Here is a 17,239-nt window from a genome sequence, read left to right as displayed (position 1 = left end):
TCACTAAACCGGACATACGGTCACTTCCATAAAAGCGACAACCGATCTAACATCTAGCGACGAAACTCGGTCCATTTGAATGCGTTGAATGAAACGTGCCGACTCTAATTGAGCAATTGGTTTAAATTGTTCGGCTCATTGCTTGTTCACCACGGTGCCAAGCTCAGAAATCCGCTCATATATCACCTCAACCGAGATTTGGCGGACCCCAACCGAGCCGAATCGAGAGGATGGTTCATCTGAGCCGAGTCGAACAGAGCGGATAGCTCATCGCAACCTAACCAGCTCTGTGGTGCGCATTACCGAGCTTTTATTGGGTACCTCTACTAGAAGGATATCACCTCAAAAATCCAAGTAGATATGTGTCAATTGTTGAGGAACCGTGCAACTTCTAATGCTGCTGTGAGAATTTGCGTTGCAGATTTCTAAAACGTCAAAGGTATTTTTTAATTTACTTCGCTGCAGTGCACCCTCAATAATACTGACTCAGAAAATATTGATGTTACCCATGACAGTATTGCAAAATCAAAACTTTTGGTGTGCTATAGAAATTATAAGCATTTTTTTATCAGAAGTTACAACATCCTCTGATGAAGTCTTGAAGATACAAATGTTGGAGAGCATGAGGAAAATATTGATGAGGCAGTTTTCCAAATCTGAGTGCTGAACCCAGTTGGCAGCGAGTTCAGTGGTTTTTCTAGGTGAACGTTTCCCCTGGAAGTTGAAACATCGCCCTGTGCAGGATCTAAGATATTTTAAATAGTGTCCCACTATGGCCTCAACTCACTTTCATTTCTCTTCAGATAAGCTTTTCTATAGGAAAATGTGAAAGATATCTCACTTTTGAGCACCACATTTATCTTTATAATAAATATACTCCATAGACGTTAGATCCTTGAAACTGTAACAAAAATCGTATAGTTATTAAATAATTCATTTTGTTCTGGTCAGAAAAATGTGTTTTAAAATGTCATTTATCTTTAAAAATAGGATACAACCAGGTTTTAAAAATAATATCGTAATTCAATGTATGGCTTACATCCACTACTTTGACCCTGAGGCAAAACCGATTTGAAAACAGTAGAGAACACATCTCATCTCCTCTCGTAAAATAATAAGTGAGAATGTTCGGAGTAAGGTGATGGCCAAGGTACGTAACTGAGTGCATTCTTGTGGAATGCAATTGACACTAGCAAGCAGTGATACTATTGACAGCTATTAAGACTTTTAAGTGAAAAAATGTGAGATCGTCGTGAAAACTTATCTAAAATGGTTCTGATACACCAAGACAACAATAAAGTGCATACTGGGAAGAAATAAAATGTCTCACCAAATTTAGTACCCTAAAACCTTTTCCTATTTCCTACTAAGAATACTACTACTACTAATAATAATAATAATAGTAATAATAATAATAATAATAATAATAATAATAATAATAATAATAATAATAATAATAATAATAATAATAATAATAATAGATTTTGAGTTTAAGGCCCTTTTCAGCAGTAAAGCTATATGAGAAGTAAAACTACAACTTAACGTAGGCCCCGAACCACACGAACTCCCGCCGGGAATCAAACCCGGATCTCAGACAACAAAGATGTGTATAATAATAATAATAATACGAATTGCGTTCTGGTAGTGATGAAGGAGGTATTAGATCTGATACTGATTTCCTGAACACTACTCCGGATTTATTTACAGGTTTTCGAAAATTTTATTTATTTACTTATATATTTATTTATTTAAGAAGAAGAACACAACAGGTTATTCTACCCAATTACAGCGTTCATACCAGAGTTACATAGAATATCTATAATATATTTGCGAAATCTATTCTGACTCATACTGTGTATATCCAGAACTTTTTTACATTTACTCAGTTTGTTGTAGACTGCACCCAACCTCCACGTTGGTGACTGTTTTGTTGCCCACACGTATCTTTCCATTGGGTACCCGGAGATGAAAGGCAGAGATCAAATCCTTACTATTTAATTTGTTATTTAATATTTTGTACAAGAATATCATGTCATTTAACACTCTTCTGTGATTGAGGGATATTGTGTTAAAATTTTAATTAAGAGAAGTACTATTTTCATATGTGGGGAAGATGCCTGTTCTCTTGTACACCAGAAACCGCTGAAATTTATTTTGAACTCTTTCTATTCTAATAGAGTCTTTCTTCGTGTGGGGGTTCCATATAATAGACGCATATTATAATTTTGATCTAACAAATGAAAAATATAATTTCAGTAAAACATTCGACTAATTAAATTCCCTTCCCATTCTCAAAATGAATCCAAGACTTTTGTTTGCGTCATTTACAATTTGATTTATATGATGCTCAAAGGATAGTTTGTTATCATATATTACACCCAAATCTTTGATAGTTTGTTCCCCCTTTAATTCTTTACCATCTATCTTATATTGAAATTTAACAACATTCCGTTTCTTAGTGAAGGACACGGTTTTGCATTTATCTGAATTTATGTTTAACAAGTTGCTCTTGCACCATTCATTTACTCTGTCTAGATCCTCCTGTAAACTGACACAGTCCTGTGCTGTTGTAATTCTCCTATATAATTTTAAATCGTCTGCATAGAGTAGTTTATGTGATGTTTTAATACAATTAGGGAGGTCATTAATGAATATTATAAAAAGTAACGGCCCTAAATTAGATCCTTGTGGGACTCCAGAAAATTGAATATATTCAAATGATCTACAGGATTTATAAACCACATATTGTTTTCTTTCCATCAAATATGACTTCATAAGAGCAATTAACTGATCAGAAAAGTTGAGAAATTTAAGTTTATTCACTAACAACGTGTGGTTTACCTTATCAAATGCTTTCGCAATACCTGTATAAACTACATCTATTTGATTATTACTCTCCAATGTATCAACTAGATGGTCAGTGAAGACAGCGAAATTTGTTACGGTGGATCTGCCAGGAACGAATCCATGCTGATAATCCGATATTACTGGTTTAATGTGATTTTCAATGCGCTTATAAATTATGCTTTCAAATATCTTTGTAAATGAGTTTAGAATACAAACCGGCCTATAATTATGAATTTCTTTACTGTCATTATTTTTAGGAATAGGGCAAACTTTTGTAAGTTTCCATTTTGCTGGAAACGTGCTGGTTTGGAGTATTAGGTTAAATAGCATGTGTAAAGGTAATAAGAAACTCTCTTCACTACCTTTTATTACATATGATGGTACATCATCAATACCTATCGAACACTTTGATTTTAGTTTTCTGATTGCCATTCGAATCTCGTCCACTTCTATTACCGCTATTTGCAACATATCAATTTTTTCATACATTTCAACTAATGTCGAATCATCTGTTTCAACTAGCAGTGGTGCTCCGTCTGTATACACTGATTTAAAGTAGGTTGCAAATGCGTTTACTATATCTTTATCACATGCTAACTCTTTACCCTCATAACACAATACATTACCATTTAAATGCTTTGTTTTACTCTTAATAAAGTTCCAAAACGTAGATGGGTCCTCTTGTATTAAATATTCCGCTCCCGTAACGAAGTTTGTATATGCGACTTGTATATCTTTCTTAATCATTTTTGAAAGTTATTAAATTAGCTTTTATGTAAATCTATATTTGACTTTGCGAGTCTTATCGCTTTGCGGTGGCGAGCTTTCATTTTAATTTTATTTATAATGTCTAGCGCGAACCATCTAGGATAGTTTCCCGTGCTCTGTTTCTTTTTCGAAATGCATTTGTCAAATATATTATATAAGGTGGAGTAAAACTTTTCAACAGCGCAATCAACGTCAGTATGGTCACCCAGTACCTCCCACTCTACCTTTTCCAATTCGTGATATAGTTGATTGTAGTTTGCCTTACTGAAATTATAACCCATTACTTTACTTTGACTTTTTATATTTACCTTATTGTTCTGTTTGATATTAATTAATAGTGCAGGGTGGTGTTTATCCTCTTTAAGTACACTAATCTCTCTCAACCACTACATTATCTAAATTTGTTAATACCAAATCTAGTGTTCTACCTAAACTATTCTGAACATCATTGAATAATTTCAAGTCGTATAATGACAAGAAGTTATTTACAAATTTGTACTGCCCCGGGGCGCTCATGAAATCGAAACCCGTACCTTTAATGTCTGGTAAATTAAAGTCACCAAGTACAAGAAGGATGCAGCCTGGTTGACACTTCGATTCAATGTACTGAAATATTTCATCATATTTACAAATGACAGAATTTGGTGGAAAATACACAACACATATATACATTGTTACCCTCTCCCCACTTACTTTTACCAAAAGACAGTCTACGCCATTATTTAGGTCATCATTATATATCAAGCACACTTTATATTTATTTCTTAGTATTTCAAGCATTACCCCTCCCCCCGCTACTCTTGCCGGTTTTTCTGTCACTACGGATTAGTGAATATCTGACATCAAAGAGTTCTGAGTCAAAGATACCCTCGTGCAACCACGTCTCTGTTATTGCCAAGAAATCGTAGTTCGTTGACAGCACACTACAATAGAAGGATTCACTTTTGCTTCTAGGCCCCCTCACATTCTGATAATATACACTTAGAAACCCTTCGGAATGCACGTTGTTATCTGAAGAAGAATCTGTTTGTGCTTTTACCTCTTTCTTACCTGCCTTGAAATCAGTCTTAGATCGATGCAAGAAGTTATTTGCAGAAAGTGGGACTCACATTGGGATATATATATATATATATATATATATATATTATATATATATATATATATATATATATATATATATATATATATATATATATAGGAAAGTTTCTACGCCTGTACACTTATTTTTGGATAAATTAGAAAGTTGTCCATCACCGCCGTATAATACATATACTATAAAAATGCACGGCAAGAATGACTGCAAAATTACAAAATAAAAAAAAATTAAATGCATCGAGTGGGACTCGAAACAGGTTTAAAAGTATTGCGTCAACACAAAAATAGACTACTCAACACGCATGGCTACCGGAACAACTAGAAAACGCTCCTTCAGTTGCATTGATAGATAACGAACTCCTTAAGTACCCTTGTTTTTACGACGATATTTGTCTTTCGTTGAGAAGTGTGTGTGTCTCTTTTTTAAAAAAGAAAAAAAGTTCGCTGCATTAATGCTAAGGCACTCTTTTGTAATAGAAGTATCGCAATTAGAAGTAACAAAAGAAGAACTGAGAATTTCAAACAGTAGTGAGCAGTGTTCATAAGTCATGTTTCTTTTTTTCATTCCTTTTCCTCCTCTCAATCAGAATGCATTGTTGCCAAACTTAGAATTTTAAGAGACTTAGAAAAATTCGGGCATGCGATTATGTTTTGGAGAAGTGTACATTGGTTTATCGCATATGTCTGTAATATGTACTGGACCCATAATCCAATCGGTATCATAGTGCTTCCTCCAAATTGTTGGGCCCGGTGACTTTGGTTCTAGAGAAAGTCTCGTCTCATTACAAATCATGTAAACTTGTGGTGAACAACATCGAATCCATGCGTTTTCTCGAAGTTTTCGCTTTATACTCCTACGCTCTCATTCCACATTTTTTGTAGTAATTAGCTTTCATTTATCATGCATCTTCATTAGCATAAAAGGCATAACTGTGAGACTTTAAAGATTTCCTTTCATTTTAGTTGTGAATGTTTCTGTTGTATTGAGACAAAGTAGATCAATTACCCGTTCTTCTTTCAAGTTCCAACAGTACTACTCCAACTTGAAAGATGTACCATATATGACTTGTGTTCGTTGAAATATCGTACTTGATTGTAGTTTATATTCTTAATTTAACTCTCGAAAGAATTCCCTATCGACTCTTCACTTTCTGTGGGGGGCCACCCTTGTGCCGTCCCTGCACCACATCCAATTATGCATTATTGACATCGACTAAAAGAAATGACATTTTCTTTTTTCCGATTTCGATTCGACATTTTGTTCTCGAGTTATGTCCGTTTTTGTATTGTCCGGCTAATTTTTTGCTACCAATATCCCGAAAGAAACCATTTCTACACCCAGGTTGGTCTATCCTTTTTGTCATATCATGATATCAGAAATCACCGCAAAACGTTTTGAAACACACTGTATAGAGTGTGAATGGTGGAGTGTTCGGGAGAGACATTCTATTCTTGAAAATATGAATCATGCGCAAAATCCATTTCTCACTATTTGCTAACATTTTTGTTCTGATATATTAAGGTGCTGCCTCCGGTACTCTTCAGGAATGCATAATCCTCTTATACGAGTGGTAGTATCCTTAACGGAATTGTTAGTTATTGGTTTGACATCGGTAATATTATAGGCTATTATTAGCTATATGCACAAAATGATTGCATTTAGTAACAAGCTTTAATTTTGATATGCTTTAATGTAAACTAGAGTCGTTATTGTGTATGTATATCTGAGATATCAGAGACATTAATTATAGAAGAATAACAGTACACTAGGGTGATGACTTTTTGATTTTTTCTCAAAAATTATTTCCTGTAGGACAAATGAATGAACTTTTGTCTATTCATGAGTAAAATGACGTTTATTTCATTGAAATATTGAAAAAGATCACGCACAAACCACTTTAAGCCTAGAATGGCAAGCATTCGTAAATTTTACGAAGTGCGTTAAACTTTTGGCGGGTACTAATTAATTGTTGCGTTGGCAACTCTGACAGTCCGGCTATTCCCGCCCCGTGCTGTCTCAAGGTCAGTGTGGTGGCGGCTTCCGCTGGAGTCCGTTCCTTACCCCTGATCTGAGGCCGTAGTCGTGAAAATTACGAATGCTTGCCAGTAGTGTTACTTTTTCTTAACTAACTTTTTTTATTTTGTTTTGGTGGTTGTGCGGTGAAAACGTTTTAAATATCCCATACTTTTAGGCAGGACAGGCGTTAAGTTCTTCTGAAATAGCCAAATTGTTAGGCGACGAGCCTCCAATAACATCTAGTGATGAATCCGAGGAAAATGGCAGCGAATTACATGATAACATTTTGTCTTATTCTGGGTCACATGATTACGAACCGTCCTCAGATGGTCTTTCTTTTATCGTCAATGCACGATACTGGAACGACTCTTCCATCTGGTAAACCTGTTATTGTTCAACACTATCATGAAACAAAGGGAGTGTTGATGCACTCGACCAGATGTGCAGCACAACATCATGTTCAAGAAAGACAAAGCGATGGCCAGTTTGTGTGTTCTTTGGCATGCTAAACATTGCTGGCATAAATTCTTGGGTTATTCGAAATGAGATTTTGAGAACAAAGAAGGAAAAACCAGTATCAAGAAAGAGATTTCTCCGTGAGCTCTATACCCAGCTACTAAGTCCCTGGCTGGAGCGTAGGCGGAACTTGCCAACAATCCAACGGTCTATTAGGACAATGATAACCAACGTTCTGCACCTTCCAGAAGAGGTCCCTGCTATTCCCCGGCAAGTAAACAAAAGGACAATATGCAAGATTTGTCCTATCAAAAAAGACGCATGACTGCAAACTAATGTAATCAATGCTGACAGCCGTTTTGCGCCGAGCATCGAGGTAAAGTGTTTGTCGCATTCACGGAAGAAAGTTAAATTTCCAATGTAGACTTTGCGTACTCTGTTTCCAAGTTATATCACAAATTTATGTCTAAGACTTAGTATTATTACTCTACTTAGTAATTTTGAGCAAATTACGCATAATTTGTCAAGTTAAACATATATTTAGTTTATATGTATTTTCATTTACATTTTTCTTTATCATTATGTAATACTTTTTTATATTGAAATATTTGTACAATATATTCTTTTACTTAGGTCATATAGCAACGGTATCTTATTGAGTACTAAATAAACTTTCAGAATATGTATAAAATATTTAGTTTTTTTTTTCATAACCTTACCCAAATTTGATTTTATAATATAGTCGTAATATTTACTAATGCTTGCCAATAGTGCTTCTCTTAACATGCATGCCATTCTAGGGTTAAAATGTTATGTTGACCATTCTAGCATTATTATTATTATTATTATTATTATTATTATTATTATTATTATTATTATTATTATTATTATTATTATTATTATTGTTGTTGTTGTTGTTGTTGTTGTTGTTGATTACAAGTTGACCCTTTCTATCCATTTGTTGACGAAGCGAGTTTAATAGGTATTAAAAATGGACGTTAAATGGAGATATATCCAGAGTTTATTATTATAATTGAGCATATAATATTTTATTAGCGCCTGCCTTTTTTGTTTTGTGTAATTGTTATTTGCTTGTTTTTAAACAACAAAACTCAATAACAATATGAAAACTCAATAACAATTTCTTTAATTTGTTACGTATTTAATATATACGCTAATGCTTTTCATATTTGAGTTCTTGAGTAGAAGACAACATGTAGTTCAAGAAAAGCTTTTTCTTTTTTAACACGGAGAAGAACAAGGAAACCTGGACAAAACTCACTTCAGTTTCAAGCGCCATGAAGAAGAGGCAACGCGACAATTTATGAAGCTCTCCTGAGTGAACGGAGTCGCATACCGCTGAAAAACCACGTCATTGGACGATTCAAATTTCTTGAGCCGAAGAACGGTGACAGAGCATCGGTATAATTGCTGTGGAACTTAAAGCCCTATGGAGCAAAACATTGAACTTCCTGTATGTATCTGATCAAGCTATTTTTGCAAAATTAGCAAACCTTCTGAAAGACTATGAGCGCTGTCAGGCCGGATTTCCCAATAGGCCCGGTAGGCCCGGGCCTATGGGCGCAAGCTCCCAGGGGGTGCACGGCCGAGAAAAAAAATTAAAATATCTAGAAATAAAAATAAATAGCCATAACTTAACATATTTTTTGAATTGATTAAAAAAAATCAGGCTAATAAAGCATTCTGATTTTCAAGTTCATTGGAACAAATAATTGTTGGTAAAGTTAAACTATTTTCCAACATTAAGCATCAACTTCGTTACAACATTGATCTCAAACACGGGAGAACTGGCTGTAGGGATGTCGTTGAGCGGCAATCTCGTAATCGAACGGAAAAAATGTCATTTTTTATACTAGTACAATTTACTATTTGTACATACAAAATATCTAGTTTTACTTTAAAAGACAGTTTTTGTGTCACGTTATCAAAATACTTCATGTAAGCTGTGTTGCTGAGATTAAAACTATTTTATAATGTATTACAGAGTTTTTTTTTAAATTTATTTTCCCAAATGGCTAAATTGAACAAAACCAAAGTTATTCACCAATGTTTTGGTAATATATTAACGGTATTTTGTTAAGGCCAGAACCAAGTAAATTCCTCAAAAAACTTGCAATGATAAAATTGTATCGTGGAGTGGTGTTTAAGCAATTAACATATAGGCCTGATATAATTTTTTAATAAAGGTTTTTAGGAAAGTAACTTTAACCAGATTAGGGGGCGGAAAAAATTATTGGGCCTAGGGGCGCCAAAATGCTAAATCCGGCCCTGAGCGCTGTAGAAAAAAGAACTTCTATTCATCGAATGAACTATTTTACGTGACCAAAGTGAAAGGCGAATGGATGTGCAAAGAGAATAAGAACCTCTACAAATTGCAAATTGAAGGTAAGGGTCAGGTTGGTTATTCCACTGGCAAACCTGCTATTGCAAAAACACCCACTCATCCAAGCGAAGGAAGGCAATGGAAGTGACCGTGTCAACACTTACCAGTCAGCAACACTTTATTCTGCTAGTTGCACGAACTCATCCGACAACAGCGAAGACAGCCCTTCGGAGATTGAGAATGCAGCATCAACGAGAGAAAGAAGCATAACTAAACAGACACCTTGTTACAAGCTCAAAGCTGTTGTTTCAAGGAGCAGTAAAAGTCTGCATGGGTGAGAGCATTGAAATTACAACCCCATGTCAGTCAGCAATCCACATGGCTATCTACACGAGAGCTACTCAGGTAAATAAACACTTGGTGAGCACGCGTCATCTGGAGAAGTCCTTCGCGGAAAACGCATTGATAGCTCTGAATATCTGGCCGTGGTCCTCAAGAATGAAGCAAAAAATAAAGATGATTGCGCTCAAATTGAAAGATGGAAAAGCTCAAAGAATCGCATAAGGTCTCTAGGGTGTGTTAGAGGAGTCCAACCTATCGAGTTTAATTGCTATGATTGCTGCCGACACAACAAGTATGAATACCGGGAAGAAAAGTAAATGTTTGAACAGAAAAGTCACCCGAAACCCAAGCTCTTAAGTTGTCACACCTTGTGCTGCGTTGCGTTATTCGCGTTGTCATGGACGATGAGCTGCATGGGTCGACCAAATCACTAAACATCGAGTATTTCTGTGTATTTGATGAGCAAATATGATAAATTGAAAGCAGCCTTCAGCAAGGGTAAAACTGAGACTAAGGAACATGCAGCTGGAGAGACGACGAAGTTTTTCTACTACCTCGCTCGTGTCTTCCGTCACTTCACTGAGAGGAGTGACATCCATTTCGTGAAGTTTCAACAGATCCGAAACATAGCAATGCACGCTGGAACTCTCGTGACATTCTAGCCCTTCTTGCGTTTATTCTGATATCTGAAACCCGGAACAGGCTGCATAAAATCTGTTCATTCATTCCTACTTATGGACTGACTTTTGGTTCAGCATTCGATTGTTTCATGCTGAAGGTGTTGATGAACTATCTGAAACCCTGAGTGACTACCCAACAGGTCTCAAATGCTTGAAAACCCACCTGAAAGATGAATCTCCAATTAACATTGCCCGAAGCAACCAGTGCTGTGAGCATGCGATCAAAGTTTTGTAAGATTTGTGACTCCTGCCGCAAGAAGGGCAACCTCCCACTGAGATTCATCCTATCTACTGACATTATAGTGAATAATTGACTTTCTGAGTATGTTTGATGACTCTATATAATATTGTATATATGTTATTCTAAAGCTTATGGTCAGTTTAGTATCTGTCTAAATTGACTCAAAAATTGGCAGAAAAGCTGATAAATAACAATATTAAAATCGTTTTGTGCGTGAGGTTTTTTCATCATACCGTATTGAAAATGAGATTTTCTCTAATCTTGAATCAAAGCTCATCAAATTACGATGCAGGGAAACGAGGTTGCATAAATGTCATCACCCTAGTGTACACTTGTTACAGATGGGACAGTCCTTGTGGTTTATTCAGGTTACGCTCCCCAACTCAATTCTTAACAGTGTTGGTCACCAAGTTCCTATCGATGAATTCTACTGCTTGTCACTCTGTAGCGATTCCACTAATGGTTGCTAGCATAGACTAACTGGTAGAAAGTGGATGCATGTTCATGTTGATCATATCTAGAGATGCGCACGAGTCGAGACATGTCTCGAATCTCGACTCGACTCGACTTTCGAGTCGACACACACTGAGTAAAATTCGAGACGAGTCGAGACAAACGTATTTCTCGCTTCTGTGTGTGTAATTTATTTACTGCTCGTAAAAATTTCGACTCGATTCGAATGTCTCGAAAATCTTTCTATAATTTTTAATATTATATTGTATTCACTCAGAAACACTCGGCACGAGAATTTCAGGAAGTGCAGGACTTCTCGGGTGTTCGAGGAGTGCTGTAGTGAGTGTCTTCAACAAGTGGCAAAACCAAGGGGAAACGAGGGTTTGGACGCCCCCTACCTCATTACATGTGTCGGACGTCGCACAGTGGGGCCAAGGCGGACAAAATGGAATGTCATGAAAGTGACAATTTGGGCGATAATCTATACGTTTTCTATAGTAAATGAAGCGAGGAATCCGATTGTGATAATGATTTTGCAATTAGCATTCTTTTGCAATTAGTAAATTGTATTTAAAACTCAACAATGTTGAAGTTGCTGAGTTTACGTAGGTTTATTGAGAGGTAAAATACAGTTTTGCTTTAGGGGGAAAAAAATAGCTGCCCTAACGTGACTGATATGAATGCAGGCAAGCATGCGACAAACAATTAGTTCGCCAAAAAAAGTTACATAGAAGAGGTAATTTGAGCAAAATAATGAGTTTTTCAAGGAATTGCACACATGTCTAGGCTTATAAAAAAAGCTCCGCTGAACTCCGCTCTAATTAAAACGTTTTCATGAAACTACTGTAGTAAACTACTTTCTCTGTAAATTGCATCACAATATGCCGCAAAATGTAGCCATAGCACCGTTGTAAGCTGGCTGATTGCTTTGAGAAAACCCAGTTCCCGTGGAGCAACATAGTAGGAGGTAAAAATAGGGCCGTGTGCAGCGAGTACTATAAAGTCAATTGGCTATCATGGAGTTTCTATTCAGTAGTTAAAGCAGTTGTTTCAGTGAGAGTGTGTGCTCTTTTCGTATAATGGAAGAAGCAGTAAAATATGCCGAACTTTGTGAAGTGCTACTTACAGGTGGATCAGTGGAGTGTTTTATTCGCGAAAGATATCAGCACATGCTTGAAGATAAACTTTCTCGAATTTGTGATGAAATAAAGAAAAGATTTTTGCCGCATTATGTACAAAACTAAAAATAGTTAATCACAGTAAAACATGTTTTCGCAAGAAGTATCGCGAGTGGATGAATGGCGAATTTGTGATTAGTTTCTCCAGTGATGATGCTCATTCGCCGAAGTCTTCCAATCCTGTTGGAAGGCCTAAAAAGTGTTTTGAAGATTGTTGTGAGAGAAGTAAAAGACGTAAAGTTCACGATCTAAGAGCATCACATTCCCAAGGCGTAATAGATGCTGCTGCTTCGTCGTATTCAGGAAACACATCGGAAAGTTTCAGTGCTGATTTTACAATCTTCACACCGGCTAAGCTTTCCAAATATCAATACGAGGTAATCAGAGCTGCCACAAAAGAAAAAGGGTTCAATATTTTCCCCAGCTATAAAAAAAATCCAGCGCGCAAAGAAAGATTGTCACCCCAATGATATCAAAATTACCGATACCTCCGCAGAAGTCCCGCTCCAAAGTTTACTTAATCATACAACCGAAAGGATCCTAAAAACAATAAATGAGAAGGAATTAGAAATACCAAAGAAATACCTAAGAAATACCAAAAATCCCCAATAATATGATCCTGGCAACATAGGTTCCAGTGACACTTGTTAAAGAAATTTTCTATTTCGCGGCAACACTAATCAATTTCGCGACAGGATGTTTTCACAGCCGAAAGAGATCTCTTTACTATCCTTAATGGCATTAAACGAAGAGAAGAAGGAGGAGAAAATACAAGAAGAACCGAGTTTGGAAGACCTCGAAAGACTATTTTTTTCAATTTTTTCATATCTTTTTACTCGAGATTTCTTCATAGTGTTACTAAAATACTAACATATGCTCATTTTGTTGTCCTAACAAACCAATATGAGTACGTTGTCAGTAAAATAGTTTAGTTTGATCGAGCCTTTTATGGGTAACCTCAATATTTCATGTCACGCCCCCTCATTACAAAATCCTGGCTACACAAGCAAAAATCTTTTACCAGTACAATAGTTTAGAATGACCCAGCCCCTGGTGCGATAACCTAAATATTTCATCACGGATCCCCGCTATTACGAAATCCGGCTACGTGCCTATCTGCCGGCTTGCATTTTCGCGGATCCCAAGAATTTCTGATATCCTCCGATCTTATTGGCCGATACAGATACGAAATCAAGAGTCATGACCTACATATACCGGAAATTAAAACCTCCTGCTGTCAGCCTTCATGGCCGAGCGTACTAGGGCAACACTATAGTAATGGAAATAGTTTTTGGCGTGGGTTCGAACCCTGCCCAAGGATTTTTTAAATTTTCATAACTTTTTTATTAAAATAAGCTTGCAGTTTTACTATAGGGATTCATAGTAGAAGTAATAATAATAATAATAATAATAATAATAATAATAATAATAATAATAATAATAATAATAATAATAATATAGTAGTAGTAGGAACGGGTTAGAACCCCCGCATGGGTTGGTTAGGTTCTGTTCTCTTGCTCAAATTTTTCTGTACATCTTACATCACCAACTTCAAACAGCTGGCTAGGGTAGCGCGCGAATACTGAAACTCTTGGGATCGGCTTAAATGCTGCCGGCTTTTCCTCTTTGGAAATTAGAAGTTACGATGAGGAAGAATAATAGTAATGTAAATCGGGAGCAGTTAAAAACGATGAGGTAGTCTCAACTAGAAGAACGTTTCGTGATATTTTGCTCTTTGACGAAGGTCTATATAACTTGTTTTTGAGTTAAAGAAGGAAATCTCGAGTAAGTCATTGTGACACTCATAAGGAACGTCTCCTTATCATAGTATTTGTATAGTCTTACATGTAACGATTTTAACTAGCTAAAAGTTTAGATAATAGGTGAAGTGACGCGGTAGGTGAGTGGTTAGAGTATCGAACTTCTGCTCAGTGGACCCACGTTCGAATCTCGGCCAGGTTGAAACTTTTTCAGATGTTTCCATTTCAATACATACTCAGTATTACAAGAAAAATCTTCCTCTTCTCCGGAAAGAAAAAAATGTTGGAATGAGGAGAATTGGAGAAGGTCTCTCAATGGAGGCAATCATTTACAAACTTATTTCCAGCAATTGTTCTAGATTTGATAATGGCAACTAGTTTCAAGCATTTCCTGATAAATGCATGGTCAGTATTTATATTTGTGTAAACATACAGTACATAAAGAAATAATACATTACATACACAGCTAAGTCATCGCCTACTATATTCTTGGATTTCTGTACCGTATGACACTTCAATTATACGTAATTTATTTTTATTATCGTCAAAGTGTCTGAGATCAATATATTAATTTTATTTCCCTGAGGATATTATTTAAAAATATAAGTTATCATTTAGAAGTATATTTCTTATTTAAGTATTACGTTTTCCCTCGTTGTAAAGCAATAGAAATGAACAGTGAATTCAGTGAAATACAAGTAAAAATAGTATCTGAACAAAATTGAAACCCTATATATGTTACCAAGGTTTATTAGTTCAATAAAAATATGCATATACTCATTTTTATACATGACTTGCTACAAAAAATATTTATGTGATATTATTACACTGAAATTTCATTTGTCTACGCCGATCAGAGTTTATTAATAATTTACATTTTTATTCTAGGTGACGGGAATAGTAGGCAGAGCTGATGTTCTGGCATGTGTCTTCTTTCTTCTTTCGTTCCTTGCTTACCATGGGTAAGTCACTGTTAAAATATGAAATAATAATTTCATTTCAGTTCCAAATATAAGAATATATAGAAATAACCAAATTGTTAATTTTCGTGAACATGTTGGCATCTGATATCTAAACCCAAGGTAGATTAGAATCCTCCTACAATTTAAATTGTAACATAATCTAGTTTTCATTGAGGGACAGATGTCATTAGAAGAAACACAAGCTTAAGGAAAGCAGAATCTAATGGTAAACAATAGCAGACTATTAGTAGACTTGTTTAAAAGTTTGAAACTTTTAGATTTCATCGACAGTGTCCTTTCTACTCTCCCGTATAAAAGAAGCTTGAAAGATTTTTAAAGTGCAAAAAGACTGAATCATAAATTTAATCAAAGTCGTCGCCATATTATGAATAGTTATGTTATGAATTACTATATGATGATTATTATTATGATGATGATGATTACTTAGTAATTCATAACTATGAATACATAGTTATGAATTACTATCAGAGATCATGCAATCGTTTTAGATGACAAGATGCATACAGTGCAGATGTTGTTCTCTAATAATGACAGTTTTTCTTCAATGTGACTTTCAATAATACAAGAATAATACCTGTTCAAACCTGGATTGAGGTACATCAGGATAAACTTGAACACATTTCGTTTTCCGCTCAATCCCATAACTTAACATTATCGTAATCTATCATTAGTTTTAGACCACGAGTGCAACACAAATATCCTCCTCCATTGAAACTGACGTAATTGAACTATGCATTACATAATTGAATTATGCATTCACTCTTCCTTCCACACAATTCATCACTTATATGCATGAATTCCGCAATACATATAAGTAAGGACCGGATTTTAAGGTGCAAAAATGTTGTAGGAAAAAGAGAATAAAAGGTGCTGAAAAATCATTCAAAAATGTGCTAACAGGATATCTTCATTAAGTGCTATAGTATACAGTTACGTGGACATTCTGTATTCATTACACCAGCAAATATTGTTAAACACTTGGCTTTAAACATAGTTAAAGATAGTTTTATTGTTTATTTTCATAAACTTGTACACTCCGCATCAAAAAAATTGCGATACCTAACACCGTGCAGCTAGATCACTCAATATACACCTTCTTATCCCATAATCGTGTCTGGTAAAGAGAACCCCTCTCTCTCCTCCTTTCTTCTCTCTATAACTAAAATTAGTTAACAACATGAACCCAATTCTAATTTCAAACTACACATGCATTAGTATCGATGAAATGAAATAACTAAACCGAGACGAAACAAGATTCATAAGTTGATTTAGGAACGAACTGAAACACACACAATGAAAAATTGAAACCAATGGATGTATATTGCACAGAGGTTCAGAAATGAGCCAGAAAGACAGAGAAAGAGAGAAGGCGAGAGAAGAAGAGAAAGAAAAGGAAGAACAGATAAAAATGTGGAATGTTTAACTTTGTAAGAAAACAACTTAACATTATAAAGTTCCGTTACCAGAAATCCAACAGTAATATAGAAATAACGTTTCTTTAATATATCTTTTTCAGGACTATTCGAATATATAGAGGATGCTTGAAACATCTATTAAGTCACTTTCAAAAAGGATAGCATACTCAATTTCCAGTGGAACTGTAGATCTCACAGACACATCTAAGATAATGTCAACAGTTTAACACACATGCTTTGTTTCCGCGTGGTTCAGTTGTAAATTTGGTAGTGTTCATTGGACGTACTGATGCAAACCACATTATAATAAACCCAGTAGGTAGCGTAGGTGATATCTTCCATTCCAGATAACTAATGCAAAGTGAACCAAAAAAAGAAAAAACGAAAAGAAAAAGGAAGAAAGAAAGAAAGATAAAATTGAATGAGTGCTATTTTACTGGTAAACTTTTATCAGTAATATCCTATATTAAAAGTCCAAACCGTATCATTACAGCATTTGTTGGACAAAGTTTGGGTAAAGCAATCGGTGGTGTAGTTTTAAAGTACCAAGCGAAAAAACTAGGTTCGATTCCCCGTCAGGTAATATTAATTTTTCGCACAAAGTAATGGCTGCAAAGAGATTTATCTTCTGTTGGAGAACTTATAAAGCATCGCTGGCGA

General features: G+C 35.5%; 1 protein-coding gene across 1 annotated transcript in view; it reads left to right on the top strand.

Moving 5' to 3' along the window:
* LOC145670275 (protein O-mannosyl-transferase TMTC1-like) overlaps nucleotides 1–17,239 on the top strand; it is a 2,166,608-nt gene that overhangs the window by 615,227 nt on the left and 1,534,142 nt on the right. The window contains exon 3 of the mRNA XM_081738705.1: nucleotides 15,070–15,143. Coding sequence (XP_081594831.1) covers nucleotides 15,070–15,143 — 74 coding nt within the window. The remainder of the gene's footprint in view (nucleotides 1–15,069; nucleotides 15,144–17,239) is intronic.

Source organism: Thermobia domestica, chromosome 14 (assembly GCF_964235325.1).
Source record: "Thermobia domestica chromosome 14, izTheDome1.hap1.1, whole genome shotgun sequence".
Classification (NCBI taxonomy): Eukaryota; Metazoa; Arthropoda; class Insecta; order Zygentoma; family Lepismatidae; genus Thermobia; species Thermobia domestica.
The sequence above is the reverse complement of the archived record's forward strand: the minus strand, read 5'-3'. Positions and strand labels throughout refer to the sequence as shown.